At 39.6% G+C, this 25,308-nt stretch overlaps 2 protein-coding genes across 3 annotated transcripts; both read right to left on the bottom strand.

Annotated features, from left to right (window-relative positions):
• Positions 1 to 331: 331 nt before the first annotated feature.
• Positions 332 to 9,713, bottom strand: MSANTD4 (Myb/SANT DNA binding domain containing 4 with coiled-coils). 2 transcript variants are annotated; one of them, XM_015852218.2, is made up of 4 exons: positions 9,595 to 9,691; positions 8,726 to 8,807; positions 3,818 to 4,443; positions 332 to 2,306 (listed from the first exon to the last, which is right to left on the bottom strand). In XM_015852218.2, the coding sequence occupies exons 3-4, from the start codon at positions 4,277 to 4,279 to the stop codon at positions 1,734 to 1,736; spliced, it is 1,035 nt and encodes a 344-aa protein (XP_015707704.1). In that variant the 5' UTR covers positions 4,280 to 4,443; positions 8,726 to 8,807; positions 9,595 to 9,691; the 3' UTR covers positions 332 to 1,733. The 2 variants fall into 2 exon arrangements, with proteins under 2 accessions (XP_015707704.1, XP_015707705.1); XM_015852219.2 differs by lacking the exon at positions 8,726 to 8,807 and having other exon boundaries at positions 9,595 to 9,713.
• A 1,331-nt stretch (positions 9,714 to 11,044) lies between these two features.
• On the bottom strand, positions 11,045 to 25,294 carry KBTBD3 (kelch repeat and BTB domain containing 3). The gene is made up of 3 exons (XM_015852222.2): positions 25,184 to 25,294; positions 19,924 to 20,171; positions 11,045 to 17,230 (listed from the first exon to the last, which is right to left on the bottom strand). Exons 2-3 carry the CDS (start codon positions 20,145 to 20,147, stop codon positions 15,610 to 15,612), a joined length of 1,845 nt encoding a protein of 614 aa, XP_015707708.1. The 5' UTR covers positions 20,148 to 20,171; positions 25,184 to 25,294; the 3' UTR covers positions 11,045 to 15,609.
• Between the last annotated feature and the right edge of the window lie 14 nt (positions 25,295 to 25,308).

The following is a 25,308-nucleotide window of genomic DNA, read 5'->3' as shown; positions in this document are numbered from 1 at the left end:
TCCCTTCCCTTCCCTCCACGCTTCCCTTCCCTCCACGCTTCCCTTCCCTTCCCTTCCCTTCCAACATGCCAGGGACCTGAAAAGTCACTATATTATTTCAGGAAGAAGGAATTTCAGGTACATTTATCCCTGGGGCATTTCTATCCAGCTGGTCATTGCCTTTTCCTTTTCCAATTGAGTGATGATACATTTGATTCCCACTCCAAAATGCTCTGTTTCTCCCGCTTACTACACAAGGAATGCAGACACCAGCATCTTTTGGGTGTCACAATGTTAAGAATTCAAGTTTCTTTTTATATACTGCCCTGAATAAACATAGTCTCAAGAGCAATTTTGGGTTGCAGTAGTCATATTTATTTCCACTGTAGAAGCACACTTGTCTCCATAATAAAAAAATAACATTTTCTTTGCAGAATAAAAGTAATCCTGTAGTGGTATAAATATATTTACTTGCACAAGAATCCATGTTAAGTCACTCAACATATATTCAGATTTAGTACTCCCGTAGTTTCAAATGGAATCAAAAAAGGTAGTTACTCACAGAAAAAAATGAGAATTCTAAAATGTGGCTCAGTTGGGATTTACACATACATATATGAAATCACAAAGAGGCTTTTACTGAAACAAATACATTACATATGAAACAATGCCCTTCAGCACTAACCGCTTCTGTCTAACTAACTAAAACATGCTGTATGGCATCAGTCATGAACACAGGCTCTCACAGATATAACCCAGAGGTTGGTGGCCCTGTCTGTGGAAGAGGGTTGGAATTTGATGATCCTTGAGGTCCTTTCCAACACAAGCCATTCTACGATTCTGTGAACCTCAGTGTTGGCCAGGAAGAATTAATATCAAAAGCATCTGTGTTCGAGCTCAGTTCTCATTAGCCTGTGCACAGGCTAATTTCTCCACTCCAAACACTCCTATCATCAACTGAACTCTTTCAAACAATAAACCAGGTCTAGCAATTTTCTTCAGGCAATGATTACAGACTGATCAGACAGCTGTCACTTCCTGCTACTAAGCCCCCATGCTATACTGACAGGTAATCATACAATACTTCACATAACATAATTAATAACCCAGTGCATCTAAATGCCTTGTTTATGGTAAGTAGGCTGATGTGTGGCTATCTGGTATGAATACTTCAAAAAGGCAGAACACAACCTTCTGCATTTCCAATGGTAAACACCATGTTCACTTCTTGAACTTTTAGTGAACTCCTTTCAGCCGTAGAAGTGGAAAAAAAACAAACACAAAAAGGGGAAATAAAGTTTAATGAAACACATAATGACTGTATGTTACTACATTCTGCCTAATTATACGTATTTACTGCATGGACTACCCTCAGCATGATGCCTTCACAACACATATTGACTTCTCTGAACACTCCCTAACTGTTAGTGAAATATGAAAAAATACCAGAAGTATAGCATTTGGTCTTGATTCTTCTTAATGTGAGAAGGACACCAGACTAATACAGCACAATTCTGAAGACAAGAGAACAAAACACTTAGTCCTGATACACTGAAAAGCAATTTAATATATAAGCATATTTACACAGGCACACTGACATACTGAGCACCATTATTTTTTCCTTTAATAAAAGTTCAACATCAACATTCAACAGAAGAACATTAGACCTTTACAACAGTTTCAGCATCAGGAAAAGAGCTACCTATATTTTACACAACAACAGAACACCAGTATTAACGCTCCAGTTGAGAAGCTCACTGCAAGAGACCCTCTCTCTGAATTCTGAGGCGTTCTTTCTCCACTTGCAAGCGCTCCTTCTCAATCTGCAGCTTCTCTGACTCAAATTTTAAGAACTGCAACCTTTCTTTCTCTAACTGCAAGCGTTCTTTTTCAAGTTTTAACTTTTCAGTTTCTAGATCCAGAGGCTGTATGATGGGTTTTTCCGCTTGGGTGAGGTCATTTTCCAGGGCAGGTTTCTCAGCACGCAGTGTCTCTAGCCTCAGTTTCTCCCGCTCAATTTGAAGTCGCTCCTTCTCCAGCTGAAGTCTCTCATGCTCCAAGTCAATATGCCGCAGCCGTTCTTTTTCAATTTGCAGGCGTTCCTTCTCCACTTGCAACCGTTCAGCTTCGATATCTAATCGCTGCTTCTCCAGCTCCACCTTCTGCTTCTCTAGGTTTATAAGCAAGTGCGAATCTTCGTAGGCTAATCTAGCTTGAGCAGAACTTAGATTTCCAAACTCCTCAATGTGGGTGAAGTCTGGTAGGTCATTTTCTTTTTTTGAATCTGGCAAAACTGATGAAAAAATTTCTTCTTCCTCAATAGGAAACTGCAGAGAAGAATGCAATGCACAAGAATTACCTCCCAGTCTCCCTGCTAGAACAGCGCTATACACAACTTCACTGAAAATAGCAGATGTCTGCTATTTTATTATTTTCTGCATCTTAAAAAAATACATCATTACATCATGTCATTACGTAGCCTGAGAGACACTTGATCTGTAACCTAATATTTGTAATGAAAAATCTGTTTGTCTATAGACATGCAAGACCAGCACAAAAACCACTGCATGATAGATATTACAGAGCATTCAGAATTGCTGACAGATAACTAGACCTAAAAAGCATGTGCTGGCCTTACTTTTCACAAAGCTCAATGACATTTATGTAAGCCACTAGTGATTTGTTGTGACTAATTATCTATCAGAGCAGCTGGATCCATAGGCTGTGTGGTATTAAAGCTAACCCAGCCTTCATTAACACAAGGATTCAATTTCTAAAAACATTTAACACTGCAGTATTTAAAACCATCTGGCATTTTTCACATGGTCCTAACCCTTCAAACTGTGTAAGTGGGTCAATAAACAGAACTCGTTTAACCAATTTTATGTTGTCATTTTTGCTGGAAAACCACTCGTGACACAGATTATTAGGGGTAAGTACCACTGTTCTTGGTGAACCAGAAGGCTGTAATCATGCAAGAGCTATGCGCTATACACCATAATACAGACGGGACTATTGTTTCCCATTACAAATACTACAAATGGAAGGCAAACAGAGGAAGACATGGGTTCAGAAAACAATGTAAGGCAATGAGAGCAACTACCAGTATTTCAGTTTTAGAGAAGACCGAGACCTTTCTTCAGCAGCTGTCAGGCAGTACTCCCACTATCATTTTTAAGAGCTTGTGGTGATATTTTCTCCCAGCATACATTCCAACTAAACTAAGACATGATTTAAACCCATATTAAAACACAAAACAAAACAACTATCCTAATGTGATTTCAGTCTCATTGGCTGTCTATCTCAGAACATCTAAGATGCTACTAAAAATAGCAGCCTGGCCACAGGATTTGCAGATACAGTTCTGACAGAGGAATAGCTGACTGATTTATTCAGGTAATATTTTCATCTCCTGTGGTCTCATTTTAAGAAATGCAAAGAATATTCCATTTCCTTCTTTCTGTACCTTCAGGTAACATGCACTTTCATTTGCTAAAGAGGTGCATTTCCCTTCTGTGTTCATCCACTCTGATACCCTCAGTATTAAAACAGTCAATATCTTTCAGAAATGTATTTTCATTCTACTGATAGCAATAATTTCAATCTATGACACACAGAAATGGAAAACATATTCCAATACATACTTGTATTGAGGGTTGCCAACCTTACAGACCACTGCAAGCTGCTGGATTTAATACTGTCTCTCTGAAGCACAATTTTTTCTACTACTTAATTCATACAAAGCAAAAACTGATGCTAATGAAGAACAGTGAAAAGCCCTAGATGAGGTGGGAAAAATAGCCACGTTGCACATAGCTAATGTATGCCAGTCACTTACTTCAAAATTTTGTGGATCCTCCTCCTCTTCTTCTACTTTGATTTCTGTTAAAGACCCACCTGCTTCTCTGAAGTCAGTGATGTTCTGCCATTCAAAACCAGATTCATTTGCAAACCCCAGTTTGTCATCCATATCTTCATTGAGAGAGTCATCTAAGTCAGATGAAGGAAGGTGAAACCCTGCACCTACTGCCTTGATGTTTGCATTCAGACGTTTTCTCTTCATGAGCGCTCTCCAGTCAAGGTATCGCCTTTTCACTTCCGTCCCTGTTCTTTGCTCACCTTCACCTACAGCATTCACACACTCTGCTATTTCCTCCCATGCTTTCCGTTTCATCTCGTTAATTGTTGTATTAAGTTGCTTTGAAAAGAGTACTTCTCTCCTTTTTCTGATTTCCTTAAGGAGAGTTTGAGTTTCCTGAACACTAAAATTACTTTTTCTTTTTCTTTTCAACTGTTTCATTTTTTCCAGCTTTAACCTAATAATTTTAGCACAGCAGATTACGGAGGTTATTTGACACTACGCAGTTATTAACACAAAGTTTAAAAAACAATGAAAGCAGAGATCAGCTCTCGTTAGATGTGTTTTGTCTTCACTTTGCAGTATTCTCCTATTTGTCGGTACTCCTACAAGAAAAAAAGCAAACAAAATAAATCTCAAAGATATACACTGTATATTTTCATTTAACGAGCTTGGCTCCAAAATTACCAGTTAAGGAAGCACACATTCTGAACATAGTGCTCATCTGTTAGAAGAAAACAATTTTGTTATACTGAATATAAAGCAGCTATTGATGAGCTACTCATAAACTCATATGAATTATAAATCTATTAATATATCTATGTCATAAACTGTTCAGGTTGAGTTGATATTTCCATTACAAGAATATAGCTATTTTCCTGTAGCTCTTACGGTTTGGCCTGTTGGGATACACTTCAGGCTGAAATTTGACATATACATCTTAGTCTGAATACTAAGTCATTTCAAAAAGAAGATAAGATTTTTTTACATTGTTAATTCAAAAACAACATGTTCAGGCAAATGAAATTTCTGAAACATTTTTAAAGTACTTCTATGAAAAATATATATATGTATGTTGATACAAGGAAGTACATATTATAAGCTGACACCTTAGACCCTCTTCTGACCTGTCATAATCACAACAAAGTACTGGAGCAATCTTGCTGGATGATAGAAAACAACTATTTGAACTAAGTGTTCAGACAAATGTCATGCATTTTAGATGCTACTATAAGAAATAGGCATAGGTCTAAGTCTTTACTTGCATATGTTAAAGCCCTGCTCCATGGCCCTCACACAGTAAAATGCTTCAATTCATATCAGATTCGAAGCTCATCCATTCCTCTACCCCAGCTAATGGCTGATCCCGTGCCTGATGCTAGGGGAAGCTAAACTTGGACACAGTGCACAACTCTATATAGAACATATACATTAGTACATTAATGAAATCTCTTAATTTGGGGCATACAGTACGTAACAGTCTACAGTCTATATTTCCTGTGCACTGCTGAGTATATGAAACTAGCTTAAAAAGTTCTCCAAGTTTTGCAAGCTGCATGTTTCTATTTAAGATGTATGAAGCTCCCTGCAATTCAGAAAATAAAAGAAGAAAATAATAATTTATCTGGAGAAAACAGAATGATTGAAATACATACTATAACTTAGGGCTGTAATGTAGATGCACTTCTTGCCATGACCAGTATTAAAACAAACAAACAAAAACAGACAGAAAAAAACAACCCACTCCCAACTTTGTGCTATTTAAAAAGTCAGATTTACACCACAACACAGCACTGTACCTCTGTATCTGCTAGAGCTACACTAGCATTTTTTTCAGAGACCTTTTACCTGATCTTTAAACTTCTCCTTTAACCTTCCTTATTATAAATTTGCCATGAAAAGATATTTGGGCTTTCAAGGAAGCAGCATCATACTTACTTCTGTCTGGCAGTAAATCAATTTATTTGGTACTTACTCTGCTTTTCAAATCCTAATTACAGCGCTAGTTCTTTTCTGTCTTCATTGTAATTGAATTTCTTGACCTATCTATTAAACTCAAATTCATCTTCACTGTTTATATTAAAAACTTTCTAAAAGTCATTGAGCAAAAGAGCTCCCAGTATATAGAAAACTTAGACTACTTTTATAAGTTTTACTGTTATTAAGATAATTATTCTGAACTGATACATAAAAAGATTAAGCAGAATTCCTGGTGCCTGGTACTTCACACTAGCTTCAGAAACTGCATGCACATGTATGTAGGTATAAAGAGTTACAGAATCACAGAATCCATATGGTTGGAAGGGACCTCTGAAGGTCATCTAGAACAGGGACATCAACAGGTTGCCCAAGGCCTGATCCTGAGTTATGCAGAGTCCTAACACAAAGCACAGACAGTCTTTCTGACTTACCACAACCAAGGCACCAAACCCTTGTTTGAAGTCAAAATTCACTTATTTTTACTGGAAATTGGTAGAACTTCTTGAATTTAAGCAAGTTAAGCAAGTACGTAAGTAGACATACAAGTACTTGGCTAGCTATTGGACAATGGGTCACATTTCCCCAAGTACTAACAAACAGGATATATCAAACTCTTGGATGTGTTAATAGATAAATGTCTTATATGTTACCTAAGTATCAGATTCAGGTTTTAAAATCAATTTTTCATCCATGTCATTTATTAAATACAATTCTACGAGAATGTGTCTGGTGGGCAGCTGAGCTTTCCTCTTAGCTGGAGGCCAGCTAAGTTAAAAAAGCACAGCTGCCAGGTGACCTTGCAGTTCAGTCCAATTGCTACTCACCCAGGTGCTCTCAATCACCACCCTAATTGCCCATCCACTCTTCCACAAGAGCCAAATCTTGGATTTCGATTTTAAGTTACAGGTCAAGCACTGCACTACCACATTGGGAACCCATGGCATAATATGCCATTTTGTATAGCTTTCTTTTAAACTTTTTTTTTTCCTTATTTTTTTTACCTCCTATAATATATATGATACAAGCCTCCAAAAGCAACTGCGTAGCCTACCTATTTTACAACTAGCCTCTAATTGTTAAGCACTTCTCACTTTTTCTAACTCTCTGCCTTCTCAAAGCACACTGCCTCACTGAGGACGTTTCTCACTAACGCAAATGGCGCTAATGAATTCTCTTAGCAGTATCACACAGTATCACAGCCTCATGCAGGGAAGGGACCTTAGAGATCGAATCCAACCCCTGGGATTTGAGCCTCCAGTGTAGCAGAGCAGCACTTCTACCACTTGCGCCACAGGGAGGATTCGAACCCGGGCCCTCCGGTGTTGCAACGTGGCATTCCTACCACTGTGCCACTGGGGCACATATATAGAATAGCAGATTTGGACCTACTTCACAGTGGGATCATTTAGCTTTTTGATATATTAAATGAAAAGCACTGTTATCTAAATAAAGCTGAAGCTGGTAAAATCCTGGTTCTAACACTCTGATATTTCTAGATAGTGCCCAGGATATTACTTTTAATTCAGAAAAATAATGAACTGTTTCATGCTTATAACTATTTAACAGACAGGAATGAGAGTAGGGAAGGGTTTGTACATATCGTAGATCGCCACAAAGAAAGAACAAAAACAACTTATCAGCAATTTGAAAAGATTAATTTTACAAGAAGAAAACATAAAGCATGTTTGATTTCTGGCTTGAGATCTAAAACAAGAAAACACACTCCGAAATAATTCCAGGCAAACATTTCAGCTTTTACCAAAATCAGAACCGTAAGACTTCAATGTTTGTGTTTCTTTAGCAGAAGATTCCACTGCAAACAAAGTCTGCTGAGTGCATCAGTTGGGAATAAAAGTGGTTCACTCACAAAAGGGATGAGCAGATTAGAGAAGAGATGACAAAAACCTAGTTTATGTGACAGAGAAATCCCAGAGAAATGACAAACAATGCAAACAGCTTCTGATGTGACCAGCAGCTGTGCACACATTACTTGGAATGCAAATGCAAAATGCGCATCATATGGATACAAATGGAAAGTGCCATCCAGAGAAAGAGAAGGGTTTTTCATCATGAGATAACAGAAAGCTTCTGAGGTGTGCCCAGGAGAGCCAGTAACGTGATACTGAGTTTGGTACAGTCCTGTCAGGCCGGCATCAACTGAAGGTTAAGAAGGCCCTCGCATCTGGTCTAAAGTCTACAGTCTGACGCTGTTACTTTATTTTTCCTTTCCTTGCATCTTACTGTGTGAGCACATGCTAGAATGGAGCATTTAAACGGACAAACAAACCAATGAACAAACAACACAAAAGATCATAACCAACACCAGAAAAACCCACAGAGCCCTCTATCTCTCTGTTTATATATATATAAAACACAGATCTCTCTTTTTGTTATTACGCCTTGATAGTTGTCTTCATGTTCAAAGTTTCCAGAAGTTATGACTGAACATAATAAGCATTAGATTAGAAGCCCCTGTAACCTCTTTCTAAAGCCAAATTTGAGAATTGGATAGTCTACACATAGCACTGAACACCAGGCTTTCAGGAAAACTTAAGGTATGGTACCATACAGATGGCTGTGTTGGCTTGGGACAAATTCTAGTATTGAGAGATGGTTCCAACTTCCAGAAATCAAACTCTATAACTACAAAGTAGTTATAAAGCAGGCGTTTGCTTTTATTACAGTGCTGCACACACACACTGGGTGCAAAGGGGGTCACCCCTCCTAGCTTGCACATCACAAAGTGACAGCTTAAGGATATTTATAGAGACAAGTTATACATATGCAAGAATAGGAGGGGATATTACAATTGATTCTAAGAAACTAGGCATAGATTATTCTGATATTACAATTAGAATAGGAGGGGATATTACAATTGATTCTAAGAAGTTATTATAATATTCTCACCCCAGTTGCTGAGTTATCATGACTTGCAGGCGGTAGTGGAATTCCTAAGTCACAGTCTGAACCAATACGTGAGCACAAGTGCCTGGTGCAAGAGAGAGATAAGGCTGCATTTCTCATCTCACTCCAACTCCACATCCCTCCCTGTAGCATCTGTTTTGCCTTTGTTTACTCCACAACCCCTTGCCTAGTTCATAATTAAGCAATATGCTGTTCTGAAACAATTCTAAACCAACACGTTCCACATCAGCTCAATTGGTGCTACTGCACACACACAGTGGTTTAGGTGGGAAGTGACCCCAAAGTCAACCCAGTGCCAAAACCCCACGATGGGCCGGGCTGCCCCCCACCAGCTGAGGCCCAGGGCCCCATCCAATCTGGCACTGAGCACCTCCAGGGATGGGGCAGCACAGCTGTGCCAGGGTCTCACCGCCTTCTCGGTGAAGAACTTATTCCTAACGTGTAACCGAAACCCCACCGCTCTTAGTTCAGAAGCGGAGAAGGAAGAGAGCAAGGAGGCCGCAGAGCCCCCAGCCTCGGCCCTCCTGTCAGGCGCGGCCCTGAGCCTCCAGGAGGCGCCGGGAGCCCTCACAGAGAACAAAGGCGGCCACAGCCCCGCCGACATCCCTCCCCACGCCGGGCTTCCAGGCAACCGAGGCCGTTGGAGACCGAGAGGCCCCACAACCCTCAGGGGGAGGGCAGCGGGCTGCAGCCTCAGCGCTCCCCGGGATTGAGAGTGCAGCCGTTCTGCCCCCACAAAGGGCCCGAGGGCTGAGAACCGGTCGGACAGCCCCCATAAGGCGCCGGGGACGCGACTACCTCACACCCACCGCTAAACCTCGCCCGCCCCGGCAGCCGCGCGCGTTACTCACCTACGCCCAACTCACCCCACCGGGTCGCCGGCCCTTTAACGACCGGCACCTTCCTATTGGACGATGTGAGTGTCCATCAGCTCTTCCCGCTCACCTATTGGCTGTTGAGGCTCGTCTCTTGTTTTCCCCCGTCCCGCCCTCCTAGACGCGCCAGAATACCCCGAATAAGCTTCTGAATAAGCGGGGCCGCCGCTCGCGCAGCCCCACGCATCATTGGCTGCGGCCGCTGTTCGTCATAACGATGCCTTCCGATGATTGGCTGGTTTTTGCCAAAGCCCGCCCTTTCATCCCATTACCCCTAGTCCTGTCCCCACGCACTACTGAAAAGAGACCAGCCTCACCACTATGGCTCCCACACCTCAGGGATTTATAAACCTGGATCAAGTCCCTTCTCAGCCTTCTTTTCTCAAGGCTAAACAGACCCAGTTCCCTAAGTCTCTCCTCATAGGGGAGATGCTCCAGGCCCTTCACCATCCTTAAGTGGGGCCCCCCCCCCTCCGCTGGGACTTCTTCAAAGATCCTTTCCAAGAGCAGCCCAGAACTAACACATTATTCCAGGAATTGAGGAGCTCACCAGTGGCAGGCACCAGGTACGGGTCCTCAGTACAGCCAAACGAGAGTTACAGGCTCACATATAAGCAAGAGGGGGAGGATCACTTCATCCTCTATCGACCTGCTGGACACGCTCTTTTTAATACACCCCAGTTATGCCATTGGCTTTTTTTGGCTACAAGGGCACACTGCTGGTCTCATGGTCAATCTGTCGTCCACCAGGACACCCAGGTCCACTCTCTGCAGAGCTCCTCTCCAGCAGCATCTGTCCCCCCAGCCTGTACTGGTGCATGCAATTATTTCTACCCAGGTGCAAGACTCTACACTTGCTTTTGTTAAACCTCATCTGGTTTCTTACTGCCCAGCTCTCCAGCCTGTCCAGGTCTCGCTGAATGGCAGCACAGCCGTCAGGCGTGTCCGCCAATCCTCCCAACTTCGTGTCATCAGCAAACTTGCTGAGGGTGGTCATTATCCCCTCACCAAGGTCGATGAAGATGTTGAACAAGACCGGACCCAGCACAGACCCCTGGGGGACGCCGCTAGTTACAGCCCTGCAGCCAGACACTGCACCGCCAACGACAACCCTCTGCACTCTGCCAGTCAGCCAATTCTCGACCCACTTCACTGTCCACTCACCTATCCCATACTTCCTCAGCTTTGTTATAAGGATGTCATGGGGGACAGTATCAAAAACCTTAAATAATTGTGAAGGGATAAAGGAAATGTGCTAGTTAAAGAATGTGACTTAGGTATCATCTCCTAATATGCAAAATGCATAGTGGGCACCAGCTGGAAAACATGTTAGCCTGGTTGGAAACATTGTAGATTCTCTGTGTTTTGAAACTCGCTGGAAACAAACAAGCAAACCCCCAGAACAATAACAGAGATGAGAGAAGGATTCAGTTGCTTGGTGCTTTATTTCACAGAAGAACGAACATCTCAGCAAACATACAGTAGTGTCATACTTCCACATAACAGCAGAGCCCAGGCAGCAGCAAGATTTTAATGGTCTCTATGCTTTATTGGGTATTAGAAGGGAAAAAGTAAACTGAGCATCATTTTCACATACAAATATTGTCAAAATATCCCTGGTTTAATTCTGTATTCATTAAAATAGATCTTATGCTGCCTCCTGTTGGTCAACCACAAACAGAAACATCTAAAGTTTGACTCCACATTTCCAAACGCTATCAGCACATCCTATATCCTACACCTTACCTAATACTTATTACTGATCAGAAGAGGTATACGGATTTCTTAATGGAGTAGCACTGGGAACAAATCTGACCCAATAAATTTTACTCCATTTTTAAAATATAATGAATTTTTAACAGCAGTAAACCGACTTACCACTAACATATTTAGAATATAGAAAATAAATTCATTAATACAGAAATAATAATTATCAGGTCTGTGCAAACATAATCAATATAAATACCTGAATAACTTATATTTATTGTAACTAAACCAGTATGATAACACTACCAAAGTGCCATAATGTCTTCAGTGCATTCTTATAAAGCTATCCAACATAATCATTACTGGGTATTAAAATCCCACATGTATATTATCTTAATGTATATTGTACTGGTCATGCTTATGTGTTCTATGACATACAGTAAACAACGATTAGAAATGTTTTGGTTACATTATTTAGGTGCAAATAGTAGCATATACTTTTACATGCAATTTGTATGTTTGAAACATTTAATATATTTCAGTGAGAACCTAGGTAATCATTATTTAGTAATGCATTATTTTCAGAGGAATGTACTTTTTATTTAAGTTCTATGAGCTTTGAAAATTCAGAAGAGTTGTAGAAAGAAAATCACCCTGCAGGGCTTTTGGGATCTTTTTAAATTCTGTGTAGTCAGCTAAAATATATATATTTGATCCAGACCTACATAAGTAATTAATGCAAGAAATGCGTATTGTTTTGGGTAGTGCAGTTGACTTCACTGAGATTTCATTCATCACTAGATGTATTGCAAATCCTGTGGTAAATAAGTCATTACTTTTATCTTAAAGCCTTGTTTTTAACCATGACTTTGTAACACAGATTCTTCTGCATTCAATCCCACTATCAGATTCAGTCCTCTGTATGAATCAGAATCTGCTGAGTTGGAAGAGACCTTTAAAGGCCATCTAGCCCAACCCCCCTGCCATGAGCAGGGACACTACAGCTCCTTCAGAGCCCCATCCAGCCTGACCTGCAGTGTCTCCAGGGATAGAACACTACCACCTCTCTGGGCAACCTGTGCCAGTGCTTCATTACCATTTAAGGTAAAATAAAAAAGTTTCTCTGACATCTAGTCTATATCTCCTCTCTTTCGGTTTCAAACCATTTCCCCTTCTCCTATCATGTTGAAATTACAGCAAATAACCTCTTTTTTCCCCCCTCCATGGGTTTACCTATGTAACAGAAAAAAAAATTCATTCTATTTCACAGTATCTTTTTGTGATAAATAGTAAGAAGGAACTGATGCTACTAATTAATTTCCTCATCACCAATTAAGAGAGTGAATCACCATTTGAAATCCATGAATAATTTGATGGACTGGGAACTGACTTGAGTTCCTGTACAAATGCAGCATAGAATATCAAAGAAGCATTTATTTTTCCCAATAAAGTTATGTTTAAATTTTTTCTCTCTATATATATGTATATGAATAACAAGTAATTTACCGCATATACTGTTTGGTGTCATATGGCAGAGGTATATGCATACAGCAAGTATACCGAATAAAACATAGTGTAAGAAAATACTTGGAAGAAAGAGCATCACCTGAACTTGTGACTGACTCAGTGCTGTTCAAGCAGTGCAGCAATTTGGTCAGGACAGAAGCAACAGAAGGTAACATGCAGTTCTCTAGACTCTTCCAACTTGCATAGCTGTTTATACCCATATAAGATGGGCATAATGTGTCGCTGTTGTCATTGCATAAATTACATGGTCATTATGTAAAGGGTCCTTTCTCTAAGGTCCCTTCCAACCCGCACGAGACTATGATACTATGATGATACTATGATTACTTGAGTATTAAAAACAGCACAAAACCACAAGCAAACAAGAACTGAGCCTCTGTGCAGCAAAAGAAGGCAATGGCAGCATCTCCTACTTGGATACAAGCATTATGGAGCAACAAAAGATAACAAAGAAGAAAACTTGCTCACTCCTTCTAACAACCAGTGATAGCTTAAGAACAGCATAATCTCTGTCTAAAGAGTTTCTGTTCCCTCAGCTGCTACCCTTAAATGAGGGTGAGGAGGGATGGGTCAAGGCTCCACCCTTTCAGCCACTCATGTGCATTGCTTGCACCCAAGCTCCCTGGGATAGCCATGCGTTCTCACCTGGTGGTCAACCATTGGTTCAGGCCATGACCTGGCATTTCTGTGCAGCCTTGTACTTCTAATGCAAAGCTATAAGTTGTGATAATTAAATGAAGTTTATGCTACCTTGACAAGCCTACTGATGCTAAGACTCCTATTTCTCCTATATTCCTATTTATTTTTTCCCTTGATATTTTAATGAGCAGGAACAGTATTCTCCATCTCTCCTAAACTATTCAATACATATCATTTTTACTGACAAAAAGTAGGCATGTTCTGACATAAAAACGATTGTAAATGTTACCAGTCTAACTCTACTTACAATATGATTTGGAGATTCACTATGAAAAGATCAAAATAAATGTGGAAGTTACCTGAAATACTACTACAATAAACGACTTACTTCTACAGAACTGACATATACCTTAATGTGAATTACTGAGGGGGAAAGTTCCACTATTACTAGGTCATCCAAGTGTGCATAATTTTCATTTACATCCTTATGAAAATACTTATAATATTATCTAACTTTTGAAAGATATTTGATAAATTATACAAATGGCAGAATTTGAGATTTCCACTGTTTACTGTTTGAAAGGGAAATATGTTGCTAGGCAATATTAAGCTTTAAGCATTGATACTGAGCTTTACTTTTGCCAGAAGTACATGCATCAGAGATGTACTAGCAAAATTACAGTGGTTGTATGAAGCCATGTAAAAGATGCATTAGGTACCTCATTAAATTTTGTTCATATTCAAGCTGCTTGGAAAAGGCATGCTTATATGTTTAGAACCATTCTGTCTGGCATAACACAACCTTATGGCCTAATTCATACATAAGGGCTACTGAAATCTTATTTAAATATCAGGAAAGGAAGAAAATTCTCAGGCTGTGGAAGATTACAGGTGAGTTTATGAAACCTAGATAATTCCAGTGTCCTGTTGGACAGATACTTTGTATGCATCAGATCAAATTTACTTCACAATAGTATAAATACTGAAAATCCATTACAATTTTAACACAATAGATTACTATAGTTTCTCAAGCAATGTATTGCATAGTGTTTACCTTGTAATAATTTATCACTTAAAATTGCCATGAAGATGAAAGTGTTTTAATTCATTTAACAGAAGTTTTAAAAAATGACTTATTTCCCTTCAGAAATACTTTTTTCTTTAAGTATGGGCTTGTTGGTTTTTTTTCTAACTTTGTATTCTATGTATTATAAGATAGGAAATTTTCCTGTAGTTAACTGAAGCAACAACTAAAACTTAATTCTGTAACATTCTGCTGCAAGAAGCCTATTGGCTGCTTAGCAGAAACCGCTGCAGACTTCAGAGATGGAAGACTTCTGTTAGAAAACATCCTGAAGTGTTTTTTCTTGCAGTGATTGAGGTGACCATCTGTGGAGCAAAGTTCCCACACGAATCATCCACCCTGCAGAAATCTTGCTCACCCTGCAAAGTGTTATCAAAGTTTGTCTTGCCACAGTGACGGGATGAAAGCAGAAAGTACAGCTACTACTAAGGCACAAGGATGGAAAAAATATGGTCCAACTGAAGAGCTGACATAAGATGATGGGAATTTTCAGTCTCTTCAAGTTAGACTCCTGGTTTTAATGCTGTGAAGGTCACTTTGGCTTTTCCCCTTGATCAGGTCATTCTAATAAGATAAAACTGACAATGAAGTTCTCTAATAGGTTTGTAAATACCAAAACAAAACAACCAAAAAACATGAATGTAGATTTCCTTAAACTTAAGTTACGTAGGGAAAACAGTGTCACAATCAGTTTCCTCACTCAGCAATTTATCACATGGGGCAACTGTGATTATTACAGAAATAATGGCACATATTACAGAATAAATTCCTCATAATTTTTTTCTGAAAATTAGTATTTGCAAATTATTCAGACAATTGCAGAGAAGACTTGTGTATAAAACTAAGTAATTCTTAATGTGTAATGGCCAGGATGAATGAGAATTTTATAGACCCTTTCAGAAACATTTCTATAGCAGACAACTTAAACTGAAGATTTAAAACAAAAAAAGCACATATTTTTTTTCTGCAAACTAATACTGAAAAATCTGTTCTAAAACTTGTGCATTTATATAGATTATTTTGACTCAGGAATTTCAAAATTCTCCAGAGCAAATTGTCATTACAGATGACCAGGGGTCCCTATATTTATTAAACTGAATGACCTGACAGTAAAATTCAGTTAAGGCTCTTGGCATTGGGGAAACTTCTTCCCACTCAGACCTGTTACTGTGGTAGACTTGAACTTCGTCCGTGATTTCTTCTGGAGCATAATCACCACCTAATATATAAATTTTGTCTTCCGTCCCAACTGCTCCCGCATTAAAGCCAGCACATTCAAAAGATCCTTCCCCTTTCCAAACACAGGTTTCTGGGCAGAAGCTGTAGACTTTGTAGGTGGACAGATCACATATATACAATGTGCAGTTCACTGGAACAGCTTTGATTAGAGTTGCATGGAAAAACTGCCCAAATTCTGCTACAAGCTCCGACCACTGATCAGTCATAGCGTTGTACTTAAAGAAACAGTCAAGAGATGGATTAAAGGCATCAGTAATCTCTACTTCTGAGCCAAGGACATAAATTATATTCTGACATGCACTTGCTTCTGGATAGTAGATACCTCTTGGTAATTGGCTTACAGATTTCCAGTCTTTGGAGAGAGGATTATATGATTCTACATCCAAAAGACTTCGGGTTTCTTGAGCTCCTCTGGTCTTTCCACCTATTACAAACAACTGGTTTAAGGTGACAACAGATGTGTGCATTGTCCTTGGTTTTCTCATAGCTGACACTATGGAGAATTCATTGCGGACTGGGCAGTAGCACCAGGTTTGGTCAGTGGCATCATGAAATGGTTCAGCAATATGAAGCCTGACCGTCCTGTAACAATTCCCTTTGCATCCTCCAGTTATAAATATTTTCTCTCCGTAGCTAGATAAGCTTGACCCTGGAAGATCAATCATGTGTGTATGTGGTAGTTCTCTCCATTTGTCTGTTTTGATGTTGTAGCAAAATGTATGCCTGTTTTCTCCATCTTCATCAGTTTTATGAACAAATATGTATTTTTCTGTTGTTGAAGGACGTGCATCTGGAAATAATCCACTGAAGTCTTGCACACTTTTGACTGCATCATTGATTATTACTGAACAATTAGCACTTTTAAGTAAATATTCTTCTGAATGCAGAAAGTCTTGCAATGTCTTTTCGGGCAACTGGTGCAGCCTCACTTTTTTGATCAAATTAGGCAGATATTTCTGTCGTGTTTCTATGTTATGTTTGGTCCATTGAAGAACAGCATTCAACACTGATTCTTCCTCAGGGACATTTAGTTCATCGGCTTCAAGACATTTTTGTAATATCTCAAAATTCATCTCCAAAAAGTCACTTGATCTTAATAGCAGGGAAAAGTGGTGCTGTACAAAATCTAGCGCATGATCAAATAAGCGGACAGAACCATAACTTTCTGATAGAGAAAGCAACTGTAAGCAATTGACAAGATCAATGCTTTTTATTAGAAAGTCACTGCAAGCTTTGGAAAGGAGTGAAACTTGAAGAAATGATGACAGCTGGAAGAGCATTTCTACGTTATCGTTTGTTATCTCTGTTTTTCCTGTGTAAGCGTAATCAAGAAAAGCTTTCACTGCCTTGGGTGACAGATTACTAATGGTAACGTTGCCATCATCTCGTTCTTTCATATTAACTTCAAACATGGCTCTGTGAATAAAATACAGAAGACATACACAGAAATTAACGATCTAGCAAACAGAAGGCAACATTGATGTGGGAAGGAGGAGAAAATTGGGGGATATGGTAGGGTGGGATGGCTGTATAGATCTAAAATGTGAAAGTTAACAAAAACAAAAAGAATACATTGGCTTGATATGCCATCAGAAGAAAGAATTAGTGATAACGTACTCAAAGCAATGGTTCAAAAATGACAGCAGCTGTGTTTTCTATGGATTCTCAAAGTGAGATGAAATCTACAACTCAGTGGGAGTGAAAGTTGTTAGGGGCAGAGTCAGCTTCAACAGTATGAGAAAGGCTGATTTAAAAAATATATAGCAAAAAAACCCAACTTGATTTAGGTCATGCACTGTGGATAAATACAGAACATTAAGAGGCTTTCCAAACTGCAGGTTGGAACAAATGGCCGCATGGATGATGGGTGCAGTCCTTGGGAATCAACATGGATGAGTGGAGAGAGGAAAAAAAGTATGAAGAGCAGCTCTCGTTTTTTGCTTTAGACCTGACAGGCAGATTTATGGGTAAAGGCAGATGTCAAGAAAAATGAGGTTTTGATATAGTATTTGATGATAAAATGTCCTGTATAAAAAATGGATTCACTGACTACCAAGACAATTGTTGAAATTGTGAAACAAAAGTTATTGATCAGTAGATTGGTCTAAATTTTACTGCAAGTTTCAGTGCTTTATTACTAAATATAGAATAACTGCTTTTTAACTTTTAGCTACTGCGCACAATCTAACCTTTTGAAATAAAATAATTAAGATATTGCAATCTGGAAAAGAACCATTCTGACACGACATTTGCCCTCACCCTCCTGGAGCATAAGCATCTGTGTCCCAGATTTGACCAAAGATGACAGTGGAGAAAGATTTAGACAAATGATTCCAAATTTGGAGTATATATTTTGGATTAATAATAAATCATAGGTAGTTCCTATTTTAAAAAAATAAAAGAAGAAAGTGAGTTTTATATCATAGCTGTCTTACACAACTAGCATATGGATAGTATGTGATATTTAAAATCCCATACTTTTATGAAGCCAAAGAAAATAAAAACCATTGTGCAGCATACTCTTTAGAAAGTAAACATCAAATAAAGTGGAAACTCACCTCCTGAACAAGAAGGTATAATTACAATAAGAAACTTACATACCATAAACTTTTTACATAATAAATACTCAGTCTTTTGAAGCTCTGATACAAGTTTCTAAGTTGCAGAGTAAAATGGAGAGCACATGGGGTGCCTAGGAAATAAAGCTTCACTTACAAACAGTAGCAACTGAGAAATACTAGTAGAAGGAGAGGAGTTAAGAAAAGGGTCTGAATCAAAAAGTTAATAAGTAGGGAGCAAAATGTTGCTGAATCTTGGCTATACACAATGAAAACAAAACTAAGAAAAGTCCAAAGGAATTAAAGATAATCTTTTAGATGATAAGCTTTTTATCTAGCAGACACAGGTACGTTTTATTCCCTGAAGGTAATAGATCAGCCTTGCATTCCAGGACAACTTATGAATTTTATGGCTGCTGTTAAGAACTGTTACACACAAACTCTTCTGGCAAATTTTAATCCCCAAAGTCTATTGGTAGTGCAAAAACTACTTCAGCTAAAACTTACTACTGGAAGCCATTTCATGCTGATATTCCTATCTATCAGGTGTCTCTGTGGAGCCAAGCAGTACTACTATGTTAAAGCAAAGCCAGACCTATTGCTACAATGAAGAAATATCTCATCTACATTTCAACTTTAGTCAGTAGTCCTAAGGACACGTCTAGCCTATGTCCTGTACCACCTCTGCAGACTGTGGGATGTTCAAAGGCCATTTAAGAACAATGCATCACTTACATACAGGCAACCAAATTAAGTTCATTAACTGATTTTCAGGACCCCATTTTTTCCTTATTAGAGCATCTTACTTTTGTGTTTAAGTAAAAGATACCTTTAGAAACAGGTTTGCATTCTGGGTTTGCACATCTCAGTTTTGCTAATGAAAAGGTTAGCAAGGTTCTTCATAAATTCTGTATGTGACTAATCTGTCCCTTAGGAATGTATAGCTTTAAGTATCCGAAGGAAGATCACAGCTTTGTTTCATACTGAAAGGCTGAAATTTGTAGTTTGGAAAAAATACTAGATATCTGCTTGAATAACTGAGGACAAACTGCTATTCTGATTACTCATCTTATAATAAAATCCAACCCAACTCCAAAACCACGAACAATTTATCCACAATTGTTCATTGCAATACGTATTTGGTATCAATCTGTTACGCTTCCCAATATAAATGTGTCAAAGTACATGGACTGTTCCATTCAAAGTCAAATCCTGAAGATACACAATTTGTGTCAGCTCTGCCGAACAGAAGAGCCATGCACTTACAGTTTCACATTTGTGTCCCAGTGAACAGTGAGCACTGCCAGTGAAATACACGGACTGCTGTTTGAATCTCAAACCCACAGGGTTCTTAGGTCACTCTGGAAATCTAACAGTGCAATTATTCACTTTACTGTCTGTATTAGAGTGTTTGACCACTTCGATGAAAACTCTACAGACATACAAAAGTTGTGATGATTTATCTTTTAATTTTTGTAACAATATTATTTCCCTCCCTTCCAAAGAATTTCCAATCCATTTCCTACCATTTCATGCCAAAATTATACTTACCTGAAAAAATCACTACAAGCTGCCAGCACACAACGATGACAAGGAATGACTTCATCTTTCACAATAATTTTAAAGTCAAAAAATATATTTTGTTCTCTGAACTTTTGCAGTACTTTTAGAATTTGCTGTCCATGACCTTCAGCCACTAAGGAATTAATTTTATTTTCAGGAACAGAAATTCCATTGCAAATAGGCCTGCTAATGTAATCTCGTTGATTGGCCATGTTTTCTTCAATCTATTCATGAACCTGAAATGGAAAAACAAGTAATTGATTTTGTGGTCACAACACTTTTATTTATTTATTTATTTATTTAATCAGAATGCCACAAACCAAAAATCCTAGCACTGAAATTGGTTTGCAAGTCCTATGCACAGTTCTAAGTTCAAGTGACATTTACACTGAATTGTGTAATAATATTCCTACTTTGCAAAATATATACAGACATACTTTGAAAGGTAATGTATCTGACATAGCACCCACCTGCAGGGATTTTTTCAACAGAGTCCACAGGAAGCACACTGAGGAGCGTGTAAGAGATTTTAATGGTCATTTAAGGCACACTCTAACTAGGCTTACTCTCAAAATATCTCAACTTTCTACAATTTGATTTAAAATGTAGATGGAAAAGAAATTATTACACATTTTTAGATTCCACAAAGTTCATCTGCATACTACAAACCCCCAAGCTCAGTGCACTTTCTAGAACTCACAGTGCAAGGGAAATAGAGGTTCATGGCTACCTGCTAAGTAAGCAATGCCTACTTAGGCATTAACTTAACATGGTTAATGGTTTCCTTTGTGAAAAAAAAGAGGTCCCTTCCTTTCCTTTCATTCACCCATAACTCTCAAGTGATGATGTCCTCTCTCAACTTTTGTCAGGATTAATTAAACAACTGTCAGACTTTCTAAGGCCATTTATGAGACCGAATTTGTTGTTTGGTTTAGTTTTACTATTTCTTGCACTTTTCATGCAGTCCAGTTTGAACTCATCTTTCTTTAACTGTTATTAGATTTACAGTGGTGATTAATGGTTCCGTGTCCAGGTGGAGGCCAGTAACAAGCAGTATCCCCCAGGGGTCGGTACGCTTTAATATCTTTATCAATGACACTGATGATTGAATTGAGTGCACCCTCAGCAAGTCTGCAGGTGACAAAAAGCTGAGTGGTGCAGCTGACACAATAGAAAGAAGGTATGCCATTCAGAGGTACCTCAACAGACTCTAAAGGTAGGCCCGAGTGAATCAAATGAGGTTCAGCACAGCATAAAGCAAGGTTTTGCTCTTAGGCCAGAGGAATCCAGGTATATACAGACTGGGAGGAGCAATCCTTTAGAGTAGCCCTGCAGAGAAGGATCTAGGGGTCCCAGTGAAAGAAAAACATGAGCCAGCAGTGTGCTCTTGCAGCTCAGAAAGCAAATGGTATCCTGGGCTCCATCAAAAGAGGGTTGGCCAGTAGAGATGGGGAGGTGATTGTGCATCTCTACTCAGCCCTTGTGGGGCCCCATCTGGAGTGCTGTGTCCAGGTCTGGAGCCCTCAATACAAAAAAGACAGGAAGCTGTTGGAGAGGGTCCAGAGGAGGATCAGCAGAAGCAGAGAGATAATCATCTCCCTGTACTCAGCCCTGGTGAGGCTGCATCTTCAGTTTTGGGCTCCTCGCTACAAGAAAGACATTGAAACCCTGGAATGTGTCCAGAGAAGAGCAACGAAACTGGTGAGGGGTATGGAGCACAAGTCTTATGAGGAACGGCTCAGGGAGCTGGGGTTGTTTAGCCTGGAGAAGAGGAGCCTCAGAGCAGACTTCATTACACTCTACAGCTGCCTGAAGGGAGGTTGTGATGAGGAGGGGCTTGGCCTCTTCTCCCAAGCAACAAACAGGACCTGAGGAAATGGCCGCAAGTTGTACCAGAAGAGATTTAGATTAGACATAAGGAAAAACTTTTTATCCCAGAGAGTGGTCAGGCACTGGAATGGCTGCCCAGGGAGTTGGTGGAGTCGCCATCCCTGGCAGTGTTCAAGAGGCATCTGGATGAGGAGCTACAAGATATGGTTTAGTGGTTTGTTGTAGCTACGGTAATGGGAACACAGTTGAACTGGATGATCTTGTAAGTCCTTTCCAACCTTGTGATTCTAGGATTCTATGATCCCATGAAGGGAAATGGTTTTAAGTTGAAAGAGGGAAGACTTTGTTTGGATATCAGGGGGAAGTTCTTTACTAGTTGAGTGGTGAAGTGCTGGAACACACTGCCCAGAGAGGTTGTGGATGCCCCATCCCTGCGGCTGTCCAAGGCCAGGTTGGATGGGGCCCTTGGCAGCCTGGTATTAAATGTGGAGGTTGGTGGCCCTGTCTGCAGCAGGGGGGTTGGAGCTTGATGATCCTTAAGGTCCCTTCCAACCCAAGCCTTTCTATGATTCCATGATTTATTGTACAACATTATGGTTAAATTCTCATCAGTGTCTTACTTCTCATCCAGTGGTCATCCATTGCATCCTAAATCCTAATCCATAATAACAGTGTCTCCTTATCTTGTATTAAAAACAAATTTTATCAGTATACCACTACTGTTTTTTTCTGACATTAAGGAAAATACTAATGAACACTGTGTTATTGTTAAGCCTAATTTGTTCTTCCTTCCACTCCACTGGTAATAAATAAATCAATCAATTATTATTTTTCTTGTAGCCAATTCCAACCTTATTTTATAGTTTTTGCACTAATTAATGGGTCTGGTGGATACATTCATGATTTTAAAGCCCTACAAAATACATAACAAGATAGCTTAAAGTTGGTATGTTAAAACAGGGTAAATTAGTATTTATAATTATTTAATGCATTCTCCTACAAGGCCATATGAATTAATCAATAGTTCCATTTATAAATATTTGATTGAGTTACTGACAGAAGGGTAAAAACAGCATGAGCACATGTTGCATAGGTCTGAAGCTCAGGAAATCTGGGCAACGAGGCTCCTTTTTTTTTGTTCTATTTACTTCCCCGGGATTCCAGTTACAAAGTCTATCTTTACCTGAATTACCAAGAACCAAACTCTATTAGATAGTTCATTAGACTTAGGGCCTGTATAAACAGGAGAGGGAACAGCTGTTTACAAGGGTGGATAGAGGTAGGACAAGGGGGAATGGTTTTAAACTGAGAAAGGGGGGCATTCAAAGCCAGGCTGGATGTGGCTCTGGGCAGCTTGATCTGGTGGTTGGCAAACCTGAGCATAGAGGGATTGAAACCAGATGATCACCGTGGTCCTTTTCAACCGAAGCCCCTCTGTGATTCTATGAAATAGATTACAATTCAGGAAAGCATTATTTCTGTCACTCCCTGATTGGTTGGTATGTCTTAATTGACAGCAGGATTTAAACCAGAAGAACTGTTAGCAATGTTTTTTTTACAGCATACTTTGTGTAATTAGGAAACAGAATTAATACAATGAAAAGAAAGAAATTGTATACATTTTTACAGGGGGGTTTTCATTTTTTAACATAAAATTAAACTGTAAAGAGAGTGTAAGTCTTCAAAAAATGCTGTCTCATAAATTCCATCTGCTTTAGTAGAGTAGCAATTAGAATGCCAGAAATTCATGGGAGGTTCAGCATTAAAAATTATGTTTTAATATTTATTTCTCGTATGTAACACATTTTATGTGTTTATTAAGGTGATGAATTATTTTCACTCCTGATCTATTCAAAGGGGGAGAAATTGTTTACTGGCAATTTTAAAATGCACTGCTTACCACTACACATGTAAATTAACAATCCTAATTTAATACTCAGCAAGATGAATATGAATGGAACAGATATCTGAAGGATTCAGTGGCCCTTTTAAATGATTACTACGCTGGCAAGAAAGAACTAAAATATAACTGAAATCTAAATACTATGTAGAAAGCCTTAAATATTTATAGTTTGTTATTGCTCTTGTCCACTTTATTAACTTACTAAGATCTACAACAGTAACAGAATTCCAGGTTCCTGCCTGGAAAATTGCAACTCTGTCTCAAGGCTTTTGCATAAAGAACTGAACTTCATTTTCTCTGATACTCAGTCAATCATCTTCAGACCATCAAAAAGATGCATGTGACATTCCGAGACGTTTAATTCACAAAAGTGGCATTTATCAATAATGCATATTGAGACGGGGCTATAAGAAGAAAAGGTGACACGGAGACTTTAAAGCTTTGAATTCTTTAGAGGTGATTGAAAAAAAGAAAAAGGCAAAAACAAACAAAGAAAACAACCCCAGCACGGCACCAGCAGGAAGCAGTGAAATCGAACTGATTCCTGGGGGCAACCCCTATGTGGAAGATTCCCTCTGTGCAAGCAATGATCTTCAATTGTGTATCCACTCACCAACACATCAACCCATGAAGATAAGAAACGTTTGCAGTGAAAAGACTCAAAGTTTTAGGGATTTATTCCAAAGCTGGCACTTTTTTTGTTTGTTTGCTTGGTTTTTAGGTAAAGAAGTTCAAGAATGATGATTTTCATTTACAAGAGACATAAAAGAAACGCTGTGTTGTACTTCTAATTCTGGCAAATGTCATAATCACAAAGAATGAGAAAAATCACTGTTTTTACTGTGTTTTATAGCCTCTAAATTTATGCGTGTGATTAAAAAAAAAAAAGGCTTTTTGGCGGAATATACATGCAAAATCGAGCACACATAACAACAGCCTCTTTAGAATCAAAATGCAGTTTCATAGAATCATAGAATCAATCACCAAGGTTGGAAAAGATCTACAAGATCATCTAGTCCAACCATTCACCTATTACCAATAGCTCCCACTAAACCATGTCCCTCAACACAACATCCATTCATTCCTTGAATACCCCCATGGTCGGTGACTCCACCACCTCCCTGTGCAGCCCATTCCAGTGCCTGACCACCCTTTCTGAGAAGTAATACTTCCTAATATCCATCCTGAATCTCCCCTGCTGCAGCTTGAAGCCATTGATTCCCTCTGCTCCTGTCACTAATGACACAAGGGGCCACGGACTTTGAACAGCGGCCCCAAAGGGAGGCGACACCGCAATGACCGCGGGGGGGCGGGAGAGACATCGGCGCATGCGCCCCGCGGCGGCTCCCTTTATTCTAAGGCCTGAAGCTGTCGGATGCTCTGAGGTGTTTTTATTTCCTCGCATCCCGACCGCTCGGTCTCGGGATGTGGAGGCCGCCAGCACCGCCGTCCCTCTGCACCCGGTGAACAGCCGTTCCCCCGTTCGCTCTCCCCTCCGTACGGCGCGGTACCCACCTGCAGCCAACACCAGCAGCTCTCCGACCGGTCTGGCCCACCCCCGCGCAGCAGCGACGCCAGGAGATTGGCTCCTCCCGACGTCACTCTCCTGGCTCTTGTACTCGGAATGGCTGGGCGGGCTG

The sequence above is a fragment of the Coturnix japonica genome, chromosome 1, assembly GCF_001577835.2.
Source record: "Coturnix japonica isolate 7356 chromosome 1, Coturnix japonica 2.1, whole genome shotgun sequence".
Lineage (NCBI taxonomy): Eukaryota > Metazoa > Chordata > Aves > Galliformes > Phasianidae > Coturnix > Coturnix japonica.
The sequence above is the reverse complement of the archived record's forward strand: the minus strand, read 5'-3'. Positions and strand labels throughout refer to the sequence as shown.